The 25588-nt window shown below is 43.3% G+C and overlaps 2 protein-coding genes across 3 annotated transcripts in view; one reads left to right on the forward strand and one right to left on the reverse strand.

Annotated features, from left to right (window-relative positions):
• Nucleotides 1–25588, reverse strand: part of GLO1 (glyoxalase I) — a 295016-nt gene that overhangs the window by 69541 nt on the left and 199887 nt on the right. The gene's annotated exons all lie outside the window — the stretch shown is intronic.
• The window catches only part of DNAH8 (dynein axonemal heavy chain 8), a 329757-nt gene that overhangs the window by 38818 nt on the left and 265351 nt on the right, over nt 1–25588 (forward strand). The window contains exons 11-19 of the mRNA XM_060243601.1: nt 6599–6796; nt 11231–11307; nt 15843–15942; nt 16870–16989; nt 18080–18215; nt 18379–18566; nt 19849–19929; nt 22726–22842; nt 23539–23655. Of these exons, the coding sequence (XP_060099584.1) occupies nt 6599–6796; nt 11231–11307; nt 15843–15942; nt 16870–16989; nt 18080–18215; nt 18379–18566; nt 19849–19929; nt 22726–22842; nt 23539–23655 (1134 nt within the window). The remainder of the gene's footprint in view (nt 1–6598; nt 6797–11230; nt 11308–15842; nt 15943–16869; nt 16990–18079; nt 18216–18378; nt 18567–19848; nt 19930–22725; nt 22843–23538; nt 23656–25588) is intronic.

Genomic DNA, 25588 nt, shown 5'->3' on the forward strand with positions numbered 1-25588 from the left:
TTGGTAAGCTCTAATTAGGTAATCAATGTACTGGCAGACCTGGGTCAAGGGAAAAGAGATTTGGTAACCTTCCTGGCAATAGGAGCACATATATCAGGAGATACAGACCTCTCAACTGAGATCTAGGAAAGGTGACTATTTTTTTCATCCATCCAGCCGATCTAGAGTGTTGCAGGATGTTTGATATTGTAAGGTAATGGTGATCTGCAAAAGTTTTCAGTTGTATCTTTGGACTCACTAGATTAATGACTAAAGTTTTGATATCCAGCACATATCAATCCTTATATGTTTGGTGTCTGTTGGAAAAGAAAGTATAGCCCTCAACCCTGGCTGGCTACACCTGCTTTTCAGACTGCAGGCTCTTTGGTGGATTCAACATACTTGTTTGGTTCCAATTTACATTTGGGGGGGAAGTGAGATTGAGTGTGTGGGGACATGAAGATCAGAGGCCTAATGGATTCATGTTGGTCTGAAACAGCAGAACAAAATTTGAGAGCAGTGGCACCTTTAAGAACCAACCAAGTTGTCAAATCCCGCCCTGGTCTCCCATCAATAAAAAGTCTTTTATTCTTTACAAAGTTCCCTTTATTGTAAGATCCAGGGTTATAGGTACAGACATCCTGTCTGAGTCAGATCCGAGGTGTTCCCAGATCTGACCCAGTAATATAGGGTAAACTACTCCAGTAATATAGGGTAAACTACTAAGCAATGCCCCCCCCCCTTTCCCAGCATAGTAAGATACATAAGTTCATTTTCCCAAGCATTCTTTGAGTAGAGTACAAACCACTCAAGGCTACCACGTTAGATATATAGTTTGTTACTTTTGAGATAGAAGACTAAACAACAGGTGTGTTATCATGGAAGCTAAAGGTTAGGGAGTGGAGGGAAAGGAGTCATAGGAAAAGAGAAAGAGAGATAAGAAAGTCTGAGACCAACTTTATGAGTTTTCAGAACAATGAGATCTTTTAACCCTTCATGGCAACTTTATTTGACATAAGTTTTATTCTAGGCATCAGCTTTTGTGTGCATGTATAGTGTTTCATTTAGATTACACACACACTTACTTTATCTGACATGAACCATTTTTATGCTATTAATCATTGATCCTGTTTATTGTTTTGTGGTTGTTGGTTTTATAATGTAAGCCACCCTGAGCCCATTTTGTAGGTAGGGCAGGGTATAAGTTGAATAAATGAAATGAAAGTTTGATTTCTGAGTATAAGTGAAAACTGAATGATTTAGGTATCAAAAGATTCCCTGAAATCCTGTTAAACTGTAGCATATGCTGAACCCAAGATGTTGTAGCTCAGATATGCTATTGCCTTCTCATCTCAATTTATACCCCATCCCACCCCGCAAATGGGCTCAAGATGGCTTACATCATGAAACCAACAAGATAAAAGTAAAACAATAAATAGGATCAATGATTAATAGCAAAAAAACCCCTCATGCCTCATGTTAGATAAATATTTGTGTGTATGTGTATGTGTAACCCCAGAAACTCTAGTGTCTGAAAAATATCAAAATGTAGGAAGGCACTGGGAACGGACTATAGACATCACTTTGTTGGTGTTAAAGGAGCCGCTGGACTCAAGCTCAGTTCTCACATCTGTTAACTGCTTTATTATATCTGTATACCAATTTAATGTGATTTACACATCTTACCCAATGTGTTATTCCAATCTTAGCTGGATTTATTGCTCAGTTACTTACTCCTCCCTCCTAACCTATATATAATACTTGAGGAAATTTGTTTCAGTGAGTCTTAAGGAGTGGCCATACTAATCTTCTCAGTTCTCACTTGTACCCATAATGGAATGGTATTTGACTTGTAGGTGCCACTGAACTCAAACCTCATTCCCATATAGGGTGGCCAGATCATCCCGGGAGCCCGGGAATGTCCCGGTTCTGGCCCCCTATTCCCGCCTCCCGGGCTGGCTATACCGGGACCATTTAGAGGTCCTGGTTTAGCCAGCCCCGGAGGCGGTGGGCCGCGGGCGCCGGCGGGGAAGGCGGCGAGTGAGGGAGGGAGCGTCCCTGCGCCTGCGCAGGGCCCCTGCGCACGCGCAGGGACGCTCCCTCCCTTACTCGCCGCCTTCCCCGCCCGCGCGCGGGGCCGGCAGCGGTGGCGGAGGCCTCTCCCCGGCCTCAGCTGGTCACTGGAAGCCCTCCAGAGTCTCTGGAGGGCCTCCAGGGACCAGCGGAGGCCACAGAGAGGCCGCGGAGCAGCCGGCGCTGGTCCCGGAAGGCCTTCCAGAGCCTCTGGAAGGCCTTCCGGGACCACCGCCGACCAGCGAAGGCCTCTCCGTGGCCTCCGCTGGTCCCTGGAGGCCCTCCAGAGACTCTGGAGGGCCTCCAGCGACCAGCGGAGGCCGCGGAGAGGCCGCGGAGCAGCCGGCGCTGGTCCCGGAAGGCCTTCCAGAGCCTCTGGAAGGCCTTCCGGGACCACCGCCGACCAGCGAAGGCCTCTCCGCGGCCTCCGCTGGTCCCGGAAGGCCTTCCAGAGACTCTGGAGGGCCTTCCGGGACCAGCGCCGACCAGCGAAGGCCTCTCCGCGGCCTCCGCTGGTCCCTGGGGGCCCTCCAGAGACCAGCGGAGGCCGCGGAGCAGCCGGCGCTGGTCCCGGAAGGCCTTCCAGAGCCTCTGGAAGGCCTTCTGGGACCACCGCCGACCAGCGAAGGCCTTCTGGGACCACCGCCGACCAGCGAAGGCCTCTCCGCGGCCTCCGCTGGTCCCTGGAGGCCCTCCAGAGTCTCTGGAGGGCCTCCAGGGACCAGCGGAGGCCGCGGAGAGGCCGCGGAGCAGCCGGCGCTGGTCCCGGAAGGCCTTCCAGAGACTCTGGAGGGCCTTCCGGGACCAGCGCCGACCAGCGAAGGCCTCTCCGCGGCCTCCGCTGGTCCCTGGAGGCCCTCCAGAGACTCTGGAGGGCCTCCAGCGACCAGCGGATGCCGCGGAGAGGCCGCGGAGCAGCCGGCGCTGGTCCCGGAAGGCCTTCCAGAGACTCTGGAGGGCCTTCCGGGACCAGCGCCGACCAGCGAAGGCCTCGGCGCAGCGGCACGCTGAAGCAGCCTGTCGGTCACTTCCGGGTTCCTGTCCTGCATCTCGACCTGTGTTATTAGTGACAGGCTGCTTCGGCGTGCCGCTGCACCGGCCCCCTGGGTCCCACAATGATGGGACCGATGCCACAGGGACGGGCTCGAAACACTCTATAACCCCTCAAAAGAACAGCAGTCTAGCTCGCTTCCCCCGAGCCCTGTCGCCATAAGCCTCAAGGGGGCTCATTTTGCGGCATCTCCCGGCGGGAGGGTGGCACCCGCACGGGACACATATCAAATGAAAGAGGGGGCGCAGGGCTATCAGAAACAGCCGGCGGAGGGAGTCGGGAGCCCACCCCACTGGGGGATCCACACCCCGAAAGTGATGAAGGTGGCGCAGATAGAGCCAACAGAGCAAACAGGACAAAATAAATAGGCTGCATTATGCAGCACAGTTGAGAAAGTGCCTTATCCCATATACTGATGAAGTATATACAGGATTTCAGAACAAAATTGTTTCCGGCGGTGATATTTGGGGGATTTTTGGGGATGTCACAGGAAGTGCTGTGAAGTCACTTCCTGTTTCCGTCAGTGGCATATGGGGGAAATGATGTCATTTGGGGGAAATGATGTCACAGGAAGTGATGTCACTTCCCATTTCCGGCAGGTGACGCGGGGGAAATGATGTCACAGAAAGTGATGTCACTTCCTGTTTCCTGTGGTGGCATGACATCACCGGAAGTGACGCCACTTCCTGTTTCCGGCAGCGCGCGCGCACCCCTACCTTCCCCCCCTCCCAACGTGTCCCTGGCTGGCCTTCAGACATTATGGTCACCCTATTCCCATATCTGTTTGTTAACACTTGTTTTTGCATGCTAATTTTATGCCATTCATTGATCTTTCTCACATCCAGTCTCAGCTATAATCACCCAGTATTATGCATCTTGGCTTTCCTGTCAACCACCCAACCCCTGTAAGTAGGGGTTGAGGAAATTGTTTTCAAAGTATCTGACGAAATATGCTTGCACAGGATAGCTTATACCCAGAATAAAATTGTGTGTCTGTTAGCAACTCTTGGGGCGGGGAGGTGGAATATGGCAGGAGAGGATGCTTCTGGAGCAGAAGGGGTAACGGGATTGGGAGAATATTTGATTGTACTGTAATTTCTAAAGAAACAGTTTGCATTGTTAATTAAAAGTTAAAGTTGTATTTCAGTTGTCTGAAGATCATTTGTTGAAGACAAATGTGTTGTGCAAGCTGAACCTAAGGAGCAGAAATTTGCCATGCGCAGGAATGCAGTCATTTCCCATAAATTGAATCATGTGATTTTCATTAATTATTTGTTCTGAATGTCTGTATTTTTAAGGTGGAATTTCTAAGCAGTGTTCTAAGAGGGCAAGGTATCTAAAATCCTAGGTGGTATAAGTTCAGGCCCGTAGCTACGAGGGGGCCTGTGGGGGAACAGCCCCCTGACTGCTAGGCAGGGCCCCCTGACTTGGGGCCCCTAACCAGCCTCCAGTGCCTCAGCTGCATCCTTCTCCATTCTGCCGTGGTCATACACTGTTGCTTCTGCTTGCTTAGGGACGTGATCATACACAGTTGCTTCTGCTTGCTTAGGGGCCGGAAGAATTCTCTGACCCCTCAGCAAGCAGAAGCAACAAGGCACTTTCAGCCCCAGGACTGAAAGTTAAGCTCCACCTTGCTTCTGCTTGCTTAGGGGCTGGAAGAATTCTCTGACCGCTCAGCAAGCAGAAACAACAGGAGCCCAGGACTGAAACTTAAGCTCCACCTTGCTTCTGCTTGCTTAGGGGCTGGAAGAAATCTCCCCCAGCAAGCAGAAACATCGAGGCACTTTCAGTGCTCAGGACTGAAAGTTAAGCTCCACATTGGGCTGACGTTGGGCTAGAGGGCGCCTGCAAGAAGAGGCCATTCTGGCCCTCAAGTGGGGTGGCGGGGGTAGGGGGCAGATGTCTCCATTGCAGACAGGGCAGGATAGGGTAGGCTGGCACACACAAGTGGAAGTCCCGGCTGCAATCCTGCGCTGGGGATCAGTGGAGAGGTGATGTTTGCCTGCAGGGATTTTCTGGCCTGGTCTTGCTGGCCACCCGAGCAAGGGTGAGAGCTGCACTTGGGCAGCCTCGGCTCACCCTCCGACAGGAAGAAATCCAAATTGGAGGTCTTGTAGCCCCAGAAGTTAGTTGCGACTTGATGGCGCCTTCCACCGCCCCCCCCCCCTTTATCTTGCCGGGCTTGCCTAGCTGGATCATGCTACAGGTAAGGGCAGGAGACCGTGCGGCACGTATCTAAACCTCTGAGTGGCTCCCCACCAGTGCTGCTGGAAGAGGGATGGAAAGGGATCGCCTTGGGGCAGCTGTGGGGAGGGGGGAGGCTGTATGGCAGCGAGCTGGCAGCTTTCCTCCTCAGGGGTGGTAGGAGAGAAGGCCATGGAGGTTGGGGCCACTATGTGCCTCCTGAAAAAAATCTGGGCCCCCAATTCTTCAAATCCTGGCTACGGGGCTGTATAAGTGCGAGTTTTCTTTGGGGTCATTGCTATGGGCACTGTTCTGAATTGCCTCAAAATGTACTTGTACTCACTTGTAGGATATGAGTTTGAAGTGAGAAGAACATTGCTACTACTCTGAACTTTGTACATTGCTCAGAAATTGAGGGCCCAGAAACTGTTTTGTATTCTGCCCTGGGTCAGAGACCCATGAATTTATCAAACAAAGGTATCTGCGATGCCATAGTTTTGTAAATTTCAGTACAGTGTTACCCTTATTAATGAGGCAGAAAGAAGACATCTGTAAGTGAATGTCCAGGGAAACTTATAAAATGTTCTCCTAAAGTTTTTTTGTATTGCCTTTTACTGTCAAATTTGTGACCATTGGTTTGTCCTATGCATATTATATGTATATTTGCAGATCTTAAAGTGACTATTCTAAAAGTGAATTTCAAAACAGGACATAGCAGGACCTCTGAGATACCACTATAACCACTGGCCAGCTCCCACCTTTTTCTGGGTTTGGCCCTGTCCATGGGCATTGTTGGGAGAGAGGTGCTCCCTAAATTTATGAATCCATAAATCCATATGTAGTGATAATGGAGGTCCCTCCCTGTGATGTCACTGGATCCTTCCTATAATATCACTGGATCCCAATGCCTCTGACCAAGCCCCAGCCTCCCCCCCCCCCCCCAGAAATTGATAAGTCTGCGCCCCTAGCTGTAAAGATACACAACTGTTCTACTGCAGAGTCACCAGTTTACCATTTTATGAAAAATATGTCTTAGGCTCCTAAAGGTAGGTTTCTGTTTTTGGGAAAGATAAACTAGGTTTCCAAGGTAAGCCAGCTATTATTGTTATAGAATTTTGCAAAAAGTGCCCTCAGGGTAACTGCCAATCAGATCAGCTGTCTGTATTGTCAAATGAGGCTAGCCACAATCCTAGCTAATATTAGCAGAAGAACCACAATTTTATTAAAGACACTGCCGGCCGCGGCGTGTCTGCTGCCTCCTCCAAGCCCGCCATTATGACTTTTACAGTGGATTTTTTTTTTAAATTTCAGATTACAGAAATGATAACCATAGTTCAAACTTTTTCTGCACTGAGTATGTCTACCATTGAAGGAATTGATATTATGGCAATTAAGTTCAGAAATATTTACCAAAGTGTTCAAAAGAAAAAATATGATATTCTAGATCCAAGGAAAACTGAGTTTGATGTAGATTTTGCTGATTTCATGTCAAAAATAGAAGGTTTAGAGGTAAGTAATGTAACTGTTCTAATTTGGAATCAAGTCTTGGAAATTTGCTACTGTAGTTAAGATCATAAAAGAAGCCAGGTAATTAGGTGAATGGCTCATCCAGTCCAACACTCTGTGTCACACACTGGCCAAAAATTCAGGTGCCATGAGGAGGTCCACCCTGTTACCTAAATAGTCTGGATTCCTAATTAATTTGGGAAATTAGCTTTAAGGAGATGAAGGAGTAACTGGGATTCTTCACCTATGTATACAGGAATTGTTTTCCTTAAGAGAACACTTGAAATAAACCAGGCAGATGTTCAGTCAGAAAGGTTTTTAAAATTTATTTATTGATTTATTACTTCAGTCTTATATCCCACCCTCTCCGCAAGTGGACTCAGGGCAGCTGACAGTCAATTAAAAAAAACATTTACAATTGTAATTTAAAACGATAAAATAACAATTTAAAATATGTTTTAAAATATGTTTTATTCACAGCCTATACTGTTCAACCTCAGTATAGGCTGAGAATAAAAGAACAAAAATGTACACAATAAATGCACATGCAAGAGCTAGCTAAGAGAGACACAGGGGTGATAATTACCAGTCTCAAAGAAAGAGATCAGTGAAAGCAGCAAAATGACCATCACAGGGATGTCAAACATGTGGCCTAAGGGCCAAATCAGGCCCTCAGCGGACTTCTATCAGGCCCATGTACAAATCACTGTTGTCTTTTTCCTTCTCCCTCTTGCTTCCTTCTACATCACAACTTGCTTTGCCTGGCTTGCTCAATTGCACAGAAACTACACAGCAAAGCTCCTCCCTTGGGGAGGATGTGGGGGAAGGAGAGCCAGGTTCTCTCAATTGCACAGCAGAGCTACTGAGCCAAGTCTCTTTTCCTTATGTTGGCTGAGGCTCAACAAGCCAGTGAGGTGGATTAGGCGGAGTGTGTGTGTTTGTCTGTGTTCTGTATAAAGTTTATATCTTCCCTACCTGGCATTGCATTCTATGACACACATGGCCTGGTTCAACAAGGTGAAGATCCGTCCTCATAGCAAATGAGTTTGATGCCCCCAGACCAGTGTTTCATGAAGAGACCCAACAAAGTGGGGGGATATGTGGAGGATCCAAGGCACACACACTTCTGGGAAGCAGAGTGCGTTTTGATACAGGGCAACATGTGTCCTCTGACAGGTATGATGTGTTTGTGAGAGAGAAAAAAAAATAACTTAATAGGCTTTCTGGAGGTGGACAAAAAAAAAAGACAGGAGAAGCTTGATTGGTTTTTCTGAGGTGGGTTATAGATGTGAAAGGGGCTTGATGACCCTGCAAGTACTGGATGGGAAAAGCTAATGGGTTTGGTGAATAGAATTAAGAGTTGAGTAAGTGGTGCTTTAATTATGGTACATGGGTGCAGAGGAAGTAAGGTTGGACTTGGTGAGTTTAGCCCAGAGGTGAGTCAATAGGTTTTGGGAGACCCATTGTCCTACAGTTATGTATCTCTCTGGGGCATGGAATCAGCCTCTCTTACTCATCTTCTAAAACGGGTCCCCAACCCCTGGGCCGGGGACTGGTACTGGGCCGCAGCCTGTTTTCAGTGGGCTGCACAGCCTTGCTGGCCCCCCCAACAGTGCCTCTTCCTCCCACCATTTCCTCCTCCCTTCTTTGCCCCCATGCAGCCTCCCCACCTCCTCCCCCCCCCACCAATCAGCTGATCGACCGGGAAAACCACTGCAGCAGCGTTGCTCGCTGCTGCTGCCGCCTGCCCTTCCTTTCCCTTCCCGTCCCTTCGTCTCCCACCCCCCTCGCCTGGACTCTGCAGTCCTCCACTTCCTTCTCTTCCCTTCCTGTCACCTCCCCCCCGGGCCCTGCTGGCTGCGGTGTGTCTGCTTCCTCAATCAAGCCCGCTGCCACCACCCGCCCCCTCCTTCCCTTTCTGTCCTGTCACCTCCCTTCCGGGCCCTGGCAGCGCCGCACTGTGATTGTGCGTGGGGGGAGAGGCAACAGAATGGGACAGAAAGGGAAGGGAAGGAGGGGTGAGCACTGTGGGCCTGGGGGGATTGAAGTGCTTTGGGGGGCACCTGCTTGGGGCGCCATGTGCCCTCAGCTGCTGCTGGCTGCAGTGGTTTTTCTTCCTGCAGCTGTTTGGTGGGGGGGGGCGGCCTGGGAGTTCTTCACCACCCCTTCCCCGGCCTTAAAATGGTGAAAACGGGATGAGGGGGTGACGAGGCTGCACGGGGGGGGGGGGCGGGCAAAGGAAGAAAATGGGGGGGGGAGGAAGATAGATCCAGGAGAGCAGCCGTGTTGGTCTGAAGCAGTAGAACAAAGTATGAGTCAAGTTGCACCTTTAAGAGGTGGCAAGGCTGCATGGTGGGAAAGGAGAGAAAAGGAAAATGGGGGAGGAGGAAGCAGCGAGGCTGCACGGGGGGGGGGGCGAAGGAGGGAGGAGGAAAATGGGGGAGGAAAACAGGAGGGAAGAGGCGCCATGGGGGAGCAGGCTGAATTGGGTCCCCGCACCCTTTTGGTTCTGGAGCTGTGGTCAGTGGGCTAGTCCTGGAGCCAGTCCCTGGGGCCAAAAACGTTGGGGACCACTGTTCTAAAATACTTTCCCAGGCTTGTTTCTGACTGGCATTCATTTTTTTTTTCATTTTGGGCCAGGCAGTGTCTTGTACTTACGAATTTTGAGATAAGTCTGCCTTGATGGGATGGGTGGTATATAAATCCCATCAGTAAGTCCCATCAATAAAATAAATAAATTTTACAAAGGGTGTTTCTCCCTCTCTAAGCTATAAACTGCCCCTCTGAGAGAGGAGGGTTCTGACTGCTAACAACCGTTGGGGCCATAACTCCAGAAGCCCTCCCACTGTTGCCTCCCAAGCACCAAGAATACAGAGCATCACTGCCCCAGACATAGTGTTCCATCTATATTTGTCGCTAATGATCACTGATGGACTTCTGCTCCATATGTTTATCCAATCCCTTCTTGAAGCTACCTCTGCTTGTAGCCTCTGCCACTTACTGCGTCAGTTTATTCCACATGTTAATTACTAGTTCAAGGATGGTTGACATTTTCAGACGTAATAAAGCTTCCATTTTGCAGATTTAATTTTGAATCTGCTATTTATCTGACATTGATTGGTTTAAAAATGTAAGACCAAATTCTGAGTATTTTTGGAATGGCTTTCCTGATGAAGTTAGGAAGGGTCCCACTCTCCTGGCTGTCTCTAAACTATACAAAATGGAATTATTCAAGAGGGCTTTTCTGTACATGTAATTAGAACTGTACTGTAATAATTAGGACTGTACTGTAAGTCATTGCTTCTAGGTTTGCCAACTCTGAGTGGGAAATTCCTGAAGATTTGGGGTGAAACCTGGAGAGGGCAGGGTTTGGGAAGGAGGGAATTTAACAGGGAATAATGCCATAGAGCAGGGGTGTCAAACTCATTTGTTATGAGGGCTGGATCTGACATAAGTGAGAACTTGTTGGGCCGGGCCATGTTGGGCCAGGCCACATGTGTACCTATTTAAGATTAGATAGCAGAGATATAAACTTTATAAAGCACAATTCAAACATGCTTAAAACATTAGCACTCATTGGTCTTAAAGGTGCTTTCTTTGTATTTCTGCCATGGGATCCAGGGAACTAGGCAAAGGAAACTCTGACTTTTTCTTGCCTTCCCCAGGGACCAGGATGACAAGGAGCCTCAGCCAATAGAAGACTTGGCTCAGTAGCTCTGCTGTGCAATTGTGATAGCCTGGCAAAGCAAGCTCTTCCTTCGCCCCCTTCCTCACCAAAAGAGGAGCCTCAGCCAATGAAGAAAATAGGGGTTTTGCTCTGAAGCTCCTGTGTGATTGAGGAAGCCTTGCAAAACAAGCTGTTACACAGAAGGAAGCAAGAAAGAGGGAGAAGGAAGCAGATGACAGCCAGTTGCTTGGGGCCCTGATAGGAGCCCTCTGGGGGCCTGATTCGGCCCCTGGGCCAGATGTTTGACACCTCTGCCATAGAGTGCCTTCCAGGGGACTGATTTCTGTTGTCTAGATATCAGTTGTAATACTGGCAGATCTCCAGGCTCCCCCTGGAGGCTGGCATCCCTATAATCACTTCCCTTTAGCCAAGTCCTCTTTCCCTGACCTGCTGAGGGTCATACTGCTCTTGTTGCTAGTGCTTCCAGACAGCATGGCCACATGCATCTGAGAACCAACAAAGAAGGCAGATATTTTGGTAAGGCAGTTTTTCCTTCAATGCATATTTAGTGGCTTTCCTTGGGTATACAAATCTTGTATCCCCCTTCCCCTCCTATTTGCATCCTATTGCCATGTGAAGCAACCATTTCGCTAATATAGGGAGTGATAAAATCTTAATTATAAAATGCTTCCAGTACTCTGATAAATTAGTTCACAATTAATTATCAAATATACAAGTTATCACTATAAAATGTATACTTTTTGTTTTAGGTTCAGATACAATCATTTATGAGATCTTGTTTTGGAAGAATTTTATCTTCACAACATGCTGTTCAACTTCTTCAAAGGTAGGTAAAACAGGCTTAAAATGATTGGTTTAAACTGGACAGTGTTTTAAATTTAAACACACTTTGAAACGCTGCAAGAAGGTGATCCCTTTCTTGTACATGTTATGTGTCATCAGGTTACTTCCAATTTATGGTGACCCTATGAATTAATGTCCTCCAAAACATCCTATTGTTAACAGTCTTGCTCAGGTCTTGCAAACTGAAAACTGTGGCTTCCTTTATTGAAAGTATTCACCTTGTGTTAGGTCTTCCTCTTGTCATACAGCCCTTAACTGTATCATTATTATTATGTATTGTATGTATTATTGTCTTTTCCAGTGAATTTCATGATGTGATCAAAATGCATCAATAGCCTCAGTTTAGACATTTAGCTTCTAGGAAGATTTCAGACTTGATTTGGTTTCTTTCTTACAAACAATTGATTTCCTTTTTCCCTCTATAATATAATTGGCAGAGAAGCTATTAATTCCAGACTGTTTCTTATTTTCTTAATTAACATTTCAAAAGCTGAAACAAATTAAATTATGCTATTACAAATTCTGTTTCTTAGAAGAGACATGGAGACAATTATAAAAACAGGCTTTCTATATAATAATAAAATTGCAGTGGGAACATCTTTTAACATGAAGAAAGGCTATCTACTGAATGAGCATCTATTTGAGAGAACTTGGTAGAAAGGTCTGCTTCAAACTGAGAGTCATGCTGTTACACTTGTGTTTGCTTCAAATGCCTGAGGCCATGTATAGGAGAATCACAACCAGCTACAGGTCCTGACTCCTCAGCAGCTTTATGAAGAACATAGGATGCTAATTTATACAAGTTGGGTCAGGGTTCCCAAAGCAGTCATTATTAATGTCTGTGAGGGTCCAGTTCAGCTCAGGATCATAGCATGGGGGGGAGGAGAGGCTCCTGCCTTCCCTTGCACCATTTTTCTTGAACTGAAACAGCCCCAGGGGGAGTTGTTTGCTCCATTTTGGAGCTGCTCATTCATAGAATATTCCACATACAGCCCCAAAGTTATGGAAATAACTCTATCTGGCCCATTTTGGCATGGGGATGGGAGGAAAGATCCCTGTTCCTCTCACACCATAGCCTTGAGCTGAAATGGGGCCCCACTCCCTTCAGCTGCTATATGGCTACGGTGAAAGCAAATTGGGTCCAGCAGTTTGGACCTGAGTCATACCCTGGAGCTTTCAAAGTCAGTATTGTCTAATCTGACTGGCAGTAGCTCTACAGCAGGGGTGTCAGAGATGTGGCCCATGGGGCGGATCAGGCCCCCGGAGGGCTCCTATTAGGCCCGCGAGCGACTCACTGTTGTTTCCTTCCTTCTCTCTCTTGCTTCCTTCTGCATCACAGCTTGCTTTGCCAGGCTTGCTCAATCAAGTAACAGAACAAAGCCACTATTTCCTCCATTGGCTGACCAGCACATGAAGCAACTTATGTACAAAAGCTTGCTATGCCCGACTATTTTGTATTTTCCTCTGGATCTTAGACTGAAAGCATTGACCATGAGATTTCTGTAATGAATGTCAGTAAATCAAAAGTAGGTTTGCAACTTACAGACACACACCTGAACAGCATACTCAAGATTGCTACAGCGCAGACACTGTCTCCAGATTTTGATGCAATCATTCAGAGCAAGAGGTGTCAAGTTATCAAAATATTGCAAGAGTGCTGATCTTTTAAGCATGTTTTACGTTTTTTAAAAAATCTTTAATTGTGTTTGTGTCCTTTATAAAGTTTATATCTGCTACCAGGCATTACATTTTATGACACACATGGCCCAGCCCAACAAGGTCTCATTTATGTCAGATCCAGCCCTAATGAGTTTGACACCCCTGTTCTACAGGGTCTTGAGTAGAGGTCTTTCATATCACTGGAGCCTTTGAATTAGATATATCAGGCGCTTAACCTGGGACCTTATGAATGCAAATCAGATACTCTGGCACTTCGTCACTTGTGTGTCCCCTAAATTCATCCTTTCTAAATGTTGAGAGGAACATCTTCTTTCATACTTTATGCATTTAGTGCAGCAAATATTAATTTACCTATAGCAGACAAAATTGATCAATAGGCAAAAATATTCAATTACACATTAATATGCCTGTTATTACATATATAATATCTAGCAGTTTAATACTCATATTTTGAAGGACAAAATATATGCTTTTGAAGGATGTGTCTTGTTTATTGCTGATCACAAGATTATTTAGTTATTTAATGTAAATCATGCTTTTACCCAATTAGGGGCCCTTATGATGGCAATTTTTAAAAATTACTGTGAAGTAAATCCATAACTTATAATATCTAAATCATATAGTGATAACAAAACAAAAGACAGAATTCAAAAAGGTCTACTTCCATGCAAAAAATTGCTGAGGGCCAAAAAATTCATAGAATATAACCAAAGTCTATAAAGTGTGATTTCAAGGTATCCAAATCCAGAATGAAGTTTAAAGAGTCGAATATTGAAGCCTGCGTTCAGAACATGGTGTCTAAATTCACTCAGGATCATTTCAAATAATATTGCTCTTCCTTAGCTGCAGCCACTAAAGAAACAGCTTCAGAAGCCTGGTAATACCCTGTTATGAACTATCTATAGGGGTATATATGCCAATCATAAGAACATAAGAGAAGCCATGTTGGATCAGGCCAGTGGCCCATCCAGTCCAACACTCTGTATCATACAGTGGCCAAAAATTTATATATATATATATATATATATATATACACACACATACACACACACACACACACTGTGGCTAATAGCCACTGATGGACCTCTGCTCGATATTTTTATCTAACCCCCTCTTGAAGCTGGCTATGCTTGTGGCCGCCACCACCTCCTGTGGCAGTGAATTCCACATGTTAATCACCCTTTGGGTGAAGAAGTACCTCCTTTTATCCGTTCTAACCCGACTGCTCAGCAATTTCATTGAATGCCCACGAGTTCTTATATTGTGAGAAGGGAGAAAAGTACTTCTTTCTCTACCTTCTCCATCCCATGCATAATCTTGTAAACCTCTATCATGTCACCCCTCAGTCAACGTTTCTCCAAGCTAAAGAGCCCCAAGTGTTTTAACCTTTCTTCATAGGGAAAGTGTTCCAAACTTGTAATCATTCTAGTTGCCCTTTTTTGCACTTTTTCCAATGCTATAATATCCTTTTTGAGGTGCGGTGACCAGAATTGCACACAGTATTCCAAATGAGACCGCACCATCGATTTCTCTCTTGGTCAGTCTTTGCCAGTTCACACCCCATCAACTTGTATTTGTAGCTAGGATTTTTGGCCCCAATGTGCATTATTTTGCACTTGGCCACATTGAACCTCATCTGCCACGTTGACGCCCACTCACCCAGCCTCAACAGATCCCTTTGGAGTGCCTCACAATCCTCTCTGGTTCTCACCACCCTGAACAATTTAGTGTCATCCGCAAACTTGGCCACTTCACTACTTACTCTCAACTCCAAATCATTTATGAACAAGTTAAAGAGCATGGAACCCAGTACTGAGCCCTGCGGCACTCCACTTCTTATCATCCTCCACTGCGAAGACTCCCCATTTATGCTCACTCTCTGCTTCCTATTAATTAGCCAGTTTTTGATCCACAAGAGGACCTGTCCTTTTACTCCATGACTCTCGAGCTTAATCATAACACAACCATCCCTGCCTACATTAAAAAATCGAGATTACAAAAAAGCATGAAATAATACCAAAAATATTTCAATAACATTTCTTAATATCCAAGGGTAATTTTTCTGAGAACTTCAATTGAACAGTAAATGTGGTAATGTTTTCTGTAGTCATTCTGTAGTCAAAATGTGAAAGTATAATACACATAGTTACAAATTGAGTTCAGCTGGTCTAGTGCAATTCCTTCTATGGGCTGGCCCCTCCTGGAAGTGGGCTCCAAAGGCCTATAAAAGGCTTCAGAGCCTCACTCTGGGAGCTTAGTTGGACCAGCTTGACCCAGAGGTGGGTTCTGAAGGCATTTAAATGCCTTTGGAGCTCACTTCTAGTTGGGCAGCCTGACCCAGAAGTAAGCTCTGACACAGCTCCAATAGTATTTAAATGCCTTTGGAGCTCATTTCTGGTTGGGTTGCCTATATAGGCCTTCAGAGCTCAGTCTCAGAGCTCAATTGGGCCAACCCAATCCATAGATGGGCTGGCCCCACAAACTTCCCTGGAGCATGAAGTGGTTTGTTCAGTGGTGAAGTTCATGGAAGTTTGCAGTTTGGAGGTTCATGAAACCTCAATGAACCTTCAGTTTTTTGGTTCATGCCCACCTCTGCTTCTTATGATTTATTCTGAATGTGCATTGAACAGAAAGGGAGATAAAATACATCCTAGTTTCACACATTTACCAGGTGGAAACCATTCTGTTTCTCCACGTTCTAGCCTCTTGTCCACAGTATAAGTTACACGTCAAAACAATCAGATGTTGTGCCACCCAGTTCTTTTAAAACCAATCATAGCTTTTTGTGATCCTGGTTGACAGGACACATTCGGAGTCTAAATATGATCTTCTGTTTAGGTTTCAGAAGCTGAACATGCCATGTCTTCAACATGAAATAGAGCGTACTATTGGATGTATTCTTCAGCATTATGTTGCAGAACTTGAAGCCACTAAAAAGGTATTTGATGTATTTAAAATAAGGAGAGGCAGCCTGCTTTAATTGCTTTAGACTACTCAATGGAAGCCTTAGATGATTTATTAGGACAGTCTAATTTTAGTCAGCAAGGGTAAATTTAATAGATGAGACCAGACTTAAAAATATATTTATTTTAAAAAAAATCAGCCAATTTTAATTTTGGTATTTTCCTGTAGTGGTGGAGGGTCTTTATGGTGGAAGAGTGTCATATAGCTTTGAATGTATTAAAAAGAAAATATCAGTGGTAGCCTTTTGTTCTAAGAATGTGGTCATTTTTGTTGAAATTATAATTTATTTTACACTCTTTTGACTGTTTCAAAAATCATCTATATTTTTGTTTGGGAATATGCACATTTATCTGTTATTAATTCATTTACTGACAAATTGGTTAAAAGACAAACAGTTGATCAAGAAAAAATTATTTGATTGGTTGACAACCTAATAATGAGTGATTTAAAATAGTTAATACAATTGGAAAGTCAGAGACATTTTATGTTTATATTGATAGTCTGCGTTGTAAACCGTAATTTTACTGTTTCTGACAATACTGGATTGATAAGCATAGAAAAGATAGTAAAACAAGAACAACAGACCCAGGGGAGAGGGGAACAAATTGATTCTATGCATTTCTAATCTATCTCCAATTTGGAAACAGAAAGTTGCAAAGGTGTGGTAACTGATATTGCACATAATTATTAGTATTTCAGCTAGCTCTAATTCAGTGCTTCATATTTCCCTTTCTCTTAATTATGTTATGGAAAATTGTGTACCTTACAAAATTGCAATTAATAAGTTTGTTGTCAGAACATCATCTGCAGTTTAATTCCATACATCCTTGTTCAGTTCCAAAGTACAATATTTAGCTACAGTGTTACTAGAATGTATGTTTTAAACTTGTGTTTGCCATAGCTTTATCAGGCTCAAAAAGATGATCCTCCTCTGGCTCGAAATATGCCTCCAGTAGCTGGGAAGATACTATGGGTGAGGCAACTCTTCAGGCGCATAAATGAGCCAATCGACTATTTTTATGTAAGTTTGTCATCACCTACCTGCAGGAGACAAATTTGGTAAAACATTAAAATACTATGCTTCTAAAAACTGTGGTCAAGTGACAAGAATACTGATGTTTATCATGTGTTCCCAATTATCCTAAAGATTACAGTGGGAGTAAAGCAATATGAGACAGTCTGTAGGTGGTGCTGTTTGACTGTCATGTAAGCTAAAATCCAACTTTAGTACTGTCAAGTGTATATTGAGATGTAGAAGATTTTGATAATTTAGCAGTAGCCCTTATTAGGTGTATATCAGACTTACTTGGTCCCCTGAAAATCCTAAGAAGCTAGAAACTGTCTTTCCTGAAGAAACCCTTTTTTAACTGAATGATCTCTAAGGGTTTTACTGCACTTTGATCAAGTGATATGAATGAACACTTTAAGCCACCCACAATTTTAAGTAAAACGTGATAAAGGGCTTTTTGGAAATTGCTGGAAAGTGATGCATTGTGCATTAATATTCCAGCTGAAGATATTTCCTTTTCTAAATAGCGGATTCTTTGGATTTTTGAAAGTTTGAGAAAGAGGCAAACTTATTGGTAGGGAAAGATATGTCTTGCTTCTGTGATTATAGCACATTGCCCTTTTTTGTTGGTCAATCATTAAATTTATCATATGGTAGCTTCTTTCAAGCCTTTGGCCAGGATCCAAAGAAATATGATGTGAGTACAAGGTTGAACCACATATGCTGTTACAATTTTGTTAGGTTCCATGTAACATTTCAACATTCAAACAACTCTTCCCTTTGAAAATGTCTTGCCTGTTCAGCTGTGGGATTGCTGGAGAGTAAACAACAAACAAAGCTGGGGCTGTTTATGTGTTTTCCCACTATATCATAGAACTTTTGAGTATGGACTCCGCCTAGAAAAACTGAAATATGGTACTGTCTGTAATTAAAGAAGCAATGATGTGCATTATCAAAAACTGTGAAATATTGATAGGCTTGTAAAAATAAATCACGTTGTGTAATCTCCTAGACTAGTGAGAGGAAGAGAGAAACAAGAAGCAGTATTCTAGTCATTTATATATTTTAATATGTATATCATTGATTCCAAATATTTTAACAGAAAAATTCTGATATCTTGGCAAGTCCAGAAGGTAAATCAGTTGTTCGATTGTACAATAGAATTTCCTATGTGCTGGTGGAATTTGAGGTACTCTATCACACAGCTTGGATGAAGGAAATTTCACAACTACAATATGGTGAGTCTTTTGATCCACCACAGGTATTGCAGAATAGTATCTTTGTCTTACCACTTTGACTTTGGACAAGTTAGCAGATTTGTACAACAGGAAAAAATTATCTTTTACACTTAGATTGGATTTTATACTTGGATTCTATAATATTTTTGCATTTGAATTGTAGCATTACAAGTAACACTTTTGGTACGGCATCCTGAAACTGGAAAGCTGCTGGTTAATTTTGATCCCAAAATCTTAGAGATTGTCCGAGAAACAAAATGTATGATAAAGATGGGGCTTGATGTACCAGAGCAGGCAAAGAGGATAGTTAAAATTGAGAGTGAAGTTAAGACAAACAAATTACGTTTGGAGGTACGTAAAGAATTGCCATTATTGATTCTTTAAAAATATATAATGAATTATCATATTAACATATTTCTTTGTATGACAATTTAAACTTTTTCCCACTAGTCTTGCTAAGAGATTGTTCAATGACTGTTACTTGTTATCCTGAACAGACAAAAAGTTTATTTACATGAATAGATATTTCCAGATGTTTAGCTATACGTGTCTGCTTTCACAACTTCCATCTAATGAAGTAACTTCATTGGCTTTTTTATTGTATAGAGCTTATTGTGTACTTGTTGGGAACTTCAGCAGTTCTGGCATTTATTATGTGCTCAGGCAGCTTATAATGAAATAGGTGTGAAGTATCCTAATTTAACCAGGGATCTTCATTCTTATTTCTTTCTTTGGTCAGCTTCCATTTGAAATACATGAAGTGATAGAACCATTTTATTGTGCCATGACACTCGTAGTCTTTTTTCTGCAACAGACTGTGGCTGCTTTGCAGAAATTATTTCTTAATCTGTTTCTTTATGACTGCTACTAGTAAACATAGTTTGCATTCTGCAAGCATAGATCTATTCCTTGATGCAGCCACAAATCCCTTTCTCCCAAGTAAATCCAGACTTTTGCACCAGTGCAACACTGAATCACATGTGCGAAAGGGTGACAGAATTCATATAGCTGAACATTTCCCCTTATGTGTCACTTGCTACGAAGAGTGTTCGTCTCAGTTATGAGAATTTTAGTTTCATGTCACAAATTTTAAGTGACAAAAAGGTTTTAAAAATTCAGACTGTTTAGTAAGCATGGTGTCTTGAACTGTGCAAGTTCCAAATTTCAGTCTTCTGTTGGAAAATATCTTCAATTTTGATACTCTGAAAATGAAAATAAACGGTCATAGTTTGTGTGTGAGTCTTACGTGTATGCATGCACACATGCAGGTTAGCATGTTGGACTAGGATTGGGAAAATCCAGGTTCAGATTCACATTGTGCCATAGAAGCTTGCTGGGTGAACTTGAGCCAGTCACACACTTTCAGTCTAACCTATTTCACAGTGTTGTTGTAAGGATAAAATGGAGAAGGAGAGAATGCTGTAGTCAATTTTGGTTCCCATTGGAAAGAAGAGTGAGATATCATATTAATGAAGTAAATAAATAAAAGTTGAATTACATTTTATATTAAAATTTCACTGAGTAATTTATGTGTAGCCCAATGCTCCATTTTCTCCAAATGACATTTTGCACAAGCATATTTTAGTGTCTTTTAACATTCTTTAACACATGGAACATTAATTTTAATTCACAGAGTATTCTTACATGTTATGAAAATTTGTGCCAGGAAGTGCCAACTGTGTTTGTAAATTTGATGGCGCCAAAAATGAAGAAGGTGAGTCACAGTAATTTAATTCAGCAGAACACAGTCGCTGTGTGTATAAGTACATATGTGCTTATAGACATATGTGGAGGGGTGCGTATATATTTATCTAATATGATGTAGCTCAGGATGGCATGGTCTCCATATCAGCTGTATGACAGTTATCTTAGTTCTCACACACATAGTAGGATATATGCTTGATTTGATTTTTGTTTGTAGTTAAGCTGGACTTTGGTATAAATAGACATGGGCCCCTGTCCATTAGCTCAGGAGAGTCCCTCAAAAGTGTGCTGTAGATTTGAATTTGAAGTATACATTACTATCTCAAGAAGACTGACTAAAGCCACCTCACTGTACTACTGTACGTTGTACTACTGGTCCAGTTCAAAGTGGCTTGGGTGTGGAGGATATCTCAGAGATTCTTTTACTGTGGATGAACCATCACATAATAAAGTTTAAATTCACAAAGACTTGGAATCCCTGCAAGAGTGGGCAATTTATTTTGTGTGTGATAGTGGTGAAGCTGCTCCACAAAATGCCTGTAAAAAGCTGTTCCAAGTGAGGGAGCTTTTGAGGTTGGCCTCTGATAATATCAGCATGCCCTGCACAAAACAGTACTGTGACTTACATACTGAACTCCTCTTACATTCATGATGATCTGTGTCATGGGTGCTGGGGGCCCTGCAGAAGAAGCCGAGCCTGCAGAAGAAACTGTGTCCCTGCCACCTGCACCAGTGCCCCTGCCTCCTGCTGGAGAAGATCCAAGCCCCCCTGCCTTGCCCTCTCGGGTGGCTCGTGTGTGTGACCGTCAGGACCTCAGGGATCGGAGGAGGGCAGCACACTCACGAGCAAGACGCTCCCTGAGCCCTGAGTTTTGAAAGGATTCTGGCCCTTCTAGGAGTGAGGGTGCTTGAGTCTCAGCAGGATCCTGGCTGTCTTCTGAGTCAGCAATTAGCCCAAATGGGCCACAGACAGCAGAGGGCTATATAGCTGTGGGCTTTGAGAGAAGGCTTTGTGGAAGCAACTAGTCACTTACCTGACGTTCTAGCATCCACTTCGGCTTCTGACCCCCCTGACTCTGGCATTGACTTCTGGACCCCCTGACTTCAGCTTCTGAACCTCTGACCTACGATACCTGGACTGTGATTTGGTTTTGGCGCTTTGGACCCTCCTTGCTACCCAGCTACAAACCTTGGACTGCCCCTGGACTTCGCCTGGCCTGGCCCCAGCCCGTGACAATCTGAGTGCCATTGCTGTAGCAGATCAGAGCAGTCTCAGAATGTACACTCATGCATTTCCCAAGTGGGACAAATAGCATTTCCCCCCTCAACTGTTTGAGGTGAAGGAAATGGTGTCAATGTGTGCTTGAAGGTTGGCTGAAGGTTCTTCTTCACATGTTGCAGTCTTGTGATCCAAACAGGAGCTGAGGAGGACTCATAACTCACATCTAAGAATTACATGGAACAAAGGGTAGAGATACAGCACACAATGTATTTAATCTGTAATTTATAAATCGTAGCCACTGAGAGAAGCTTAATTGGTAGTTTGGACTAAGTGGTCATCAACATGCTTACAATTCCCAGCTCAGTTTATTTAGTTGAGTCAGATGAGATGGTGGATGCTGTTGACTTACTAATGTTTGCAATCTAGGGTTCCCAATCCCCAGTTGGGGGCAGGGGATCCCCTGGTTTGGATGCCCTTCCCCCACTTCAGGGTCATCAGAAAGCAGACAAGGGGAGGGAAATGTCTGCTGGGCACTCCATTATGCCCTATGGAGACCGATTCCCATAGGGTATAATGGAGAATTGATCTGTGGGTATCTGGGGCTCTGGAGGGGCTGTTTTCGAGATAGAGGTACCAAATATGCAGCATAGCATCTGGATGTCTCTCCTCAAAACACCCTCCAAGTTTCAAAAAGATTGGACCAGGGGGTCCAATTCTATGAGTCCCAAAACAAGGTGCCCCTATCCTTCATTATTTCCAGCGGAGGGAAGGCATTTAAAAAGTGTGGGATCCCTTTAAATGTGATGGCCAGAACTCCCTTTGAAGTTCAATTATGCTTGTTGCAGCCTTGCTTTTGGCTCCACTCCCAATGTCTCCTGGCTCCACCCCCAAAGTCTCCTGGGTCCACCCTCAAAGTCCCTAGATATTTCTTGAATTGGACCTGGCAACCATATTGCAATCAAAGTGTGCAAAATCAATCTTTTTTAAATGGGATTGCCTTTTCTCTTAAGGAGCATGTGAGCAGTTTGGTAGTGATTTTGATTCAGGGTTGCAGGTGGTGGTTCGGATCTCCTCTGTGATATGTAGGGTATTTCACCAATGTTGGTTGTTGCAGCTTGTGTCCTATCTTGATAAACAGGATTATCCAAGCTCTGGTTATATCCAAACTGGACTACTCCAGAACATTCTACATGGGCCTACCTTTGAAGACAGTTTGCAAACCTCAACTTGTTGAAAATGTGGTTGTTAGGCTGCTAGCAGGTGTCATGCTTGGGAAACACATCTTGCCATTTTAAAAATCTTTACATTGATTGCTGTTTGCTTATAAGTACAATTCAGAATGCTGCTGTTGACCTCTAATGCCCTATATGGTGTGGACCTGTTTCCCCAGTCAAGCTCATGACATTCTGAATGCATCAATTTTAAAAACCTTGTCTGATACATAATTTAATGCTACAGAGAGATTCTAAGATAATATTAAACTTAAATTAAAAGGGGTATGTTAGTTATTTGATATTCATGATTGCTTATGTACTACAGTCCCACTAAATGTTTATTGTTCTTGGATCCGTCTGTTTTCTTTAGGTGGAATCTGTGTTAAGACAAGGACTTACGATTTTAACATGGTCATCTTTGACTTTAGACAGCTTCTTTCAAGAAGTTGATGAAGTCATGAAAATGTTTAATCAGCTTTTGAAAAAGGTAAACATATTTTCCCATGTCAAATACATTAGTTTAAATATGCTTTTCATTTTATTTCATTTAGAGAGTAGTTTATAATTAACCTTCGGTAACTATAATTTCTGTAATTCCCAATGCTTACAGGATATGTGGAACTGTAAAATAATCAAGTCACTTGTATTTGAAATTTTTAAGATTGATAATATGCCTTTTTTTAAGTGGAATAATACTGTTGCCACATATCAGATGTGTACCTCAGCACTCGTTTGAATAGATCTAGTTTGGTGTAGTGGTTAAGTCCGAGGACTCTTACCTGGGACAACCAGTTTGATTCTCCACTTCTCCATGTGCATCTGCTGATGTGACCTTGAGTCAGTCACAAGGTCTCACAGAGCTGTTCTGCTCAAGAGCAGTTTCTGATAGAGCTCTCTCAGCTCTACCTAACTCACAGGGTGCCTGTTGTGAGGAGGGGAAGGGAAAGAAGATCAGATAGTAAGGGGTGGGATATAAATCCAATCTCTTCTTCTTTTTCTTCTTAATGTAAGATCATATCTCAGCTCTGCAACTGAGCTATAGCCCCTCTTCTAATTGACAAAGTACAATTTCATTTTTTTGTTAGTTCTCTTTTCTAAGATCAAAATCTTATCAGACTGCTTAACTAATGCAGCTATACAAAAATAAATGGTATGCCATTAATTATTATTTTATTTATTGTAGATTAATGACTTGTGTGAAATGCAAATTGATTTATCAATGAAAGACATATCAAATACTCTTTTGCTTGTACTACCAGACATTGCTACAAAAGTGGAGGATTTATTGGCACGCAATGAGGTGACCAACTTACTTTGTCTAGTTTCTTTAACATAAATGTTTTAACACATATTTTATTTGAAATTTTTGTTAAGATTGATAATATGATATTTTTAAGTGGAATAATACTGTTAATTGATAAATGTAAATCCACACCAACTTTCTTTCTCTAGTTTCTTTAACATAAATGTTTTAACACATATATTATTTACTGCATTGCCCCAAATGTATATGTTTTGTTATCACAAATACTAATTTGAGTGTAGCAAAATGTTTGTAAAAGAAACAATGTATATTGTATAAAGAATTCTGAATATATTTTAATTGTTTGCCACTAGGTGGCATCTTTAAACTTCAGGTTTTAGTATTTTTGTTTTGTCACTGAGGTATCCTTGTTACAAAGTGGACTGTTATAGTCCTGGTGAACTCCAAAGTCATCACAGAAACCCTGGGTTCTCAAAGTTTCCGAGTCTCAGGATTCTGATTTCGACTTTGAATGAATAAAGAGGCTAGGCAACTGAAATAATTTGATTGAAGAACTCATCACTAGACATTTCTTTGGGGCTTTTTTTTTGTATTTGTGCCTGTGCATGTGTGTGCGTGTGTACCTATGCCTGGAAGTCATGGTAACCTCTAGCAACTCTTACTGTGGCATGGAGAACATTCAGAGAAGTGGCTTGATAGCCTGCCTCTGCCTCCTGATCTTGGTATTTTTGGAGGTCTCCCATCCAAATACTTACCAGGGTCAGCGCTGCTTAGCTTCTGAGATCTGATGAGATTGGGCTACTAGACATTTTTTGGCAAAGAACATTAACTTGTGTCATTTTGGGATATCTGTTGTAAGTGAGGTTCCCAGGAGAAGCAACATAGAACATTTCTAATAAATAATAGCCACAGCAACATCCCCCTTCACTCTTCAGTTGAGCTAGTCACTAGCTTTGAAGCATGACCCTATAATTTGGGAAATGCAGGACTGAGAAAGGAAATGTTGCACAGACTTGGATGAGATTTTGGTGGATCCTGCTTCAGATCTCTTTCATGAAGTGGTGTTTTTCACACCACTTCATATAATATGAAATGTGTGCTCCTTCTTGTTCCAGTAGTCCAGATTAACACAAGAGTTAGTTCAACATTAAAGTCCCTTATTGAACAGTCTGTCTGAGGCTATTAGGAAAGGCCCCACACTTGTTGTATGAGAAAACTGCTGGGAGGGGAAGGCAAGAGCGTTTCTTCTCCCTGTGGCACTATTCCAAGCCCATTTGGAATTTTTAAATGAAGACGTTCCTGTAGCCAGCCTGCCCTTGTCCCACTCCCAGTTGGCCAGGCACCATTTCCCTCATCTTGGGTGGGCTTAGCACTTTGTTTCACATGGGACTTGGGTGGGCCAAATTCCTTGCCTCTTGCAGGGCTTGGGCGCTACCTCATCCACCCTGTGGGGAGCTCAGGTGAGACAAAGAGCTCTTCTGCCGGACTGCTGGCCCAGCCTGGAAGGAGGGAGGCCACTGGTGCACCAGAAGGTGCCCTGATGCCCATAATTGTTAGTCCACCCTGGGAGAAGGAATTATGGCCAGGCCTGGCAGCAGCTACCATAATAATAATAATAATAATAAATTTTATTTATATCCCGCCCTCCCCGCCTAGGCAGGCTCAGGGCGGCTAACAGCAGTTCAATAAAATTATACAATACAAGATATACAATATAAGATGATTAAAACAACATTTAAATTATACATTAATTTAAAACAACAACCTAAAACCAGTTCCAAATGTCTGGGTCAATCCATAGTTTAAACGGCGGTGATCTTCCTGATGTTATTCTGTACACTTATGTTCTGGCAGGGATCACTAGGTAAATCGTTGGTGAATTAAACAGCCATCCAGGCAACTTGCTGCCACATGACTGCTGGCTGTTTGCTACTGCTCAACAGCAGCCACCCCATGAAAGCTAGTGCAA

The sequence above is a fragment of the Heteronotia binoei genome, chromosome 1, assembly GCF_032191835.1.
Source record: "Heteronotia binoei isolate CCM8104 ecotype False Entrance Well chromosome 1, APGP_CSIRO_Hbin_v1, whole genome shotgun sequence".
Lineage (NCBI taxonomy): Eukaryota > Metazoa > Chordata > Lepidosauria > Squamata > Gekkonidae > Heteronotia > Heteronotia binoei.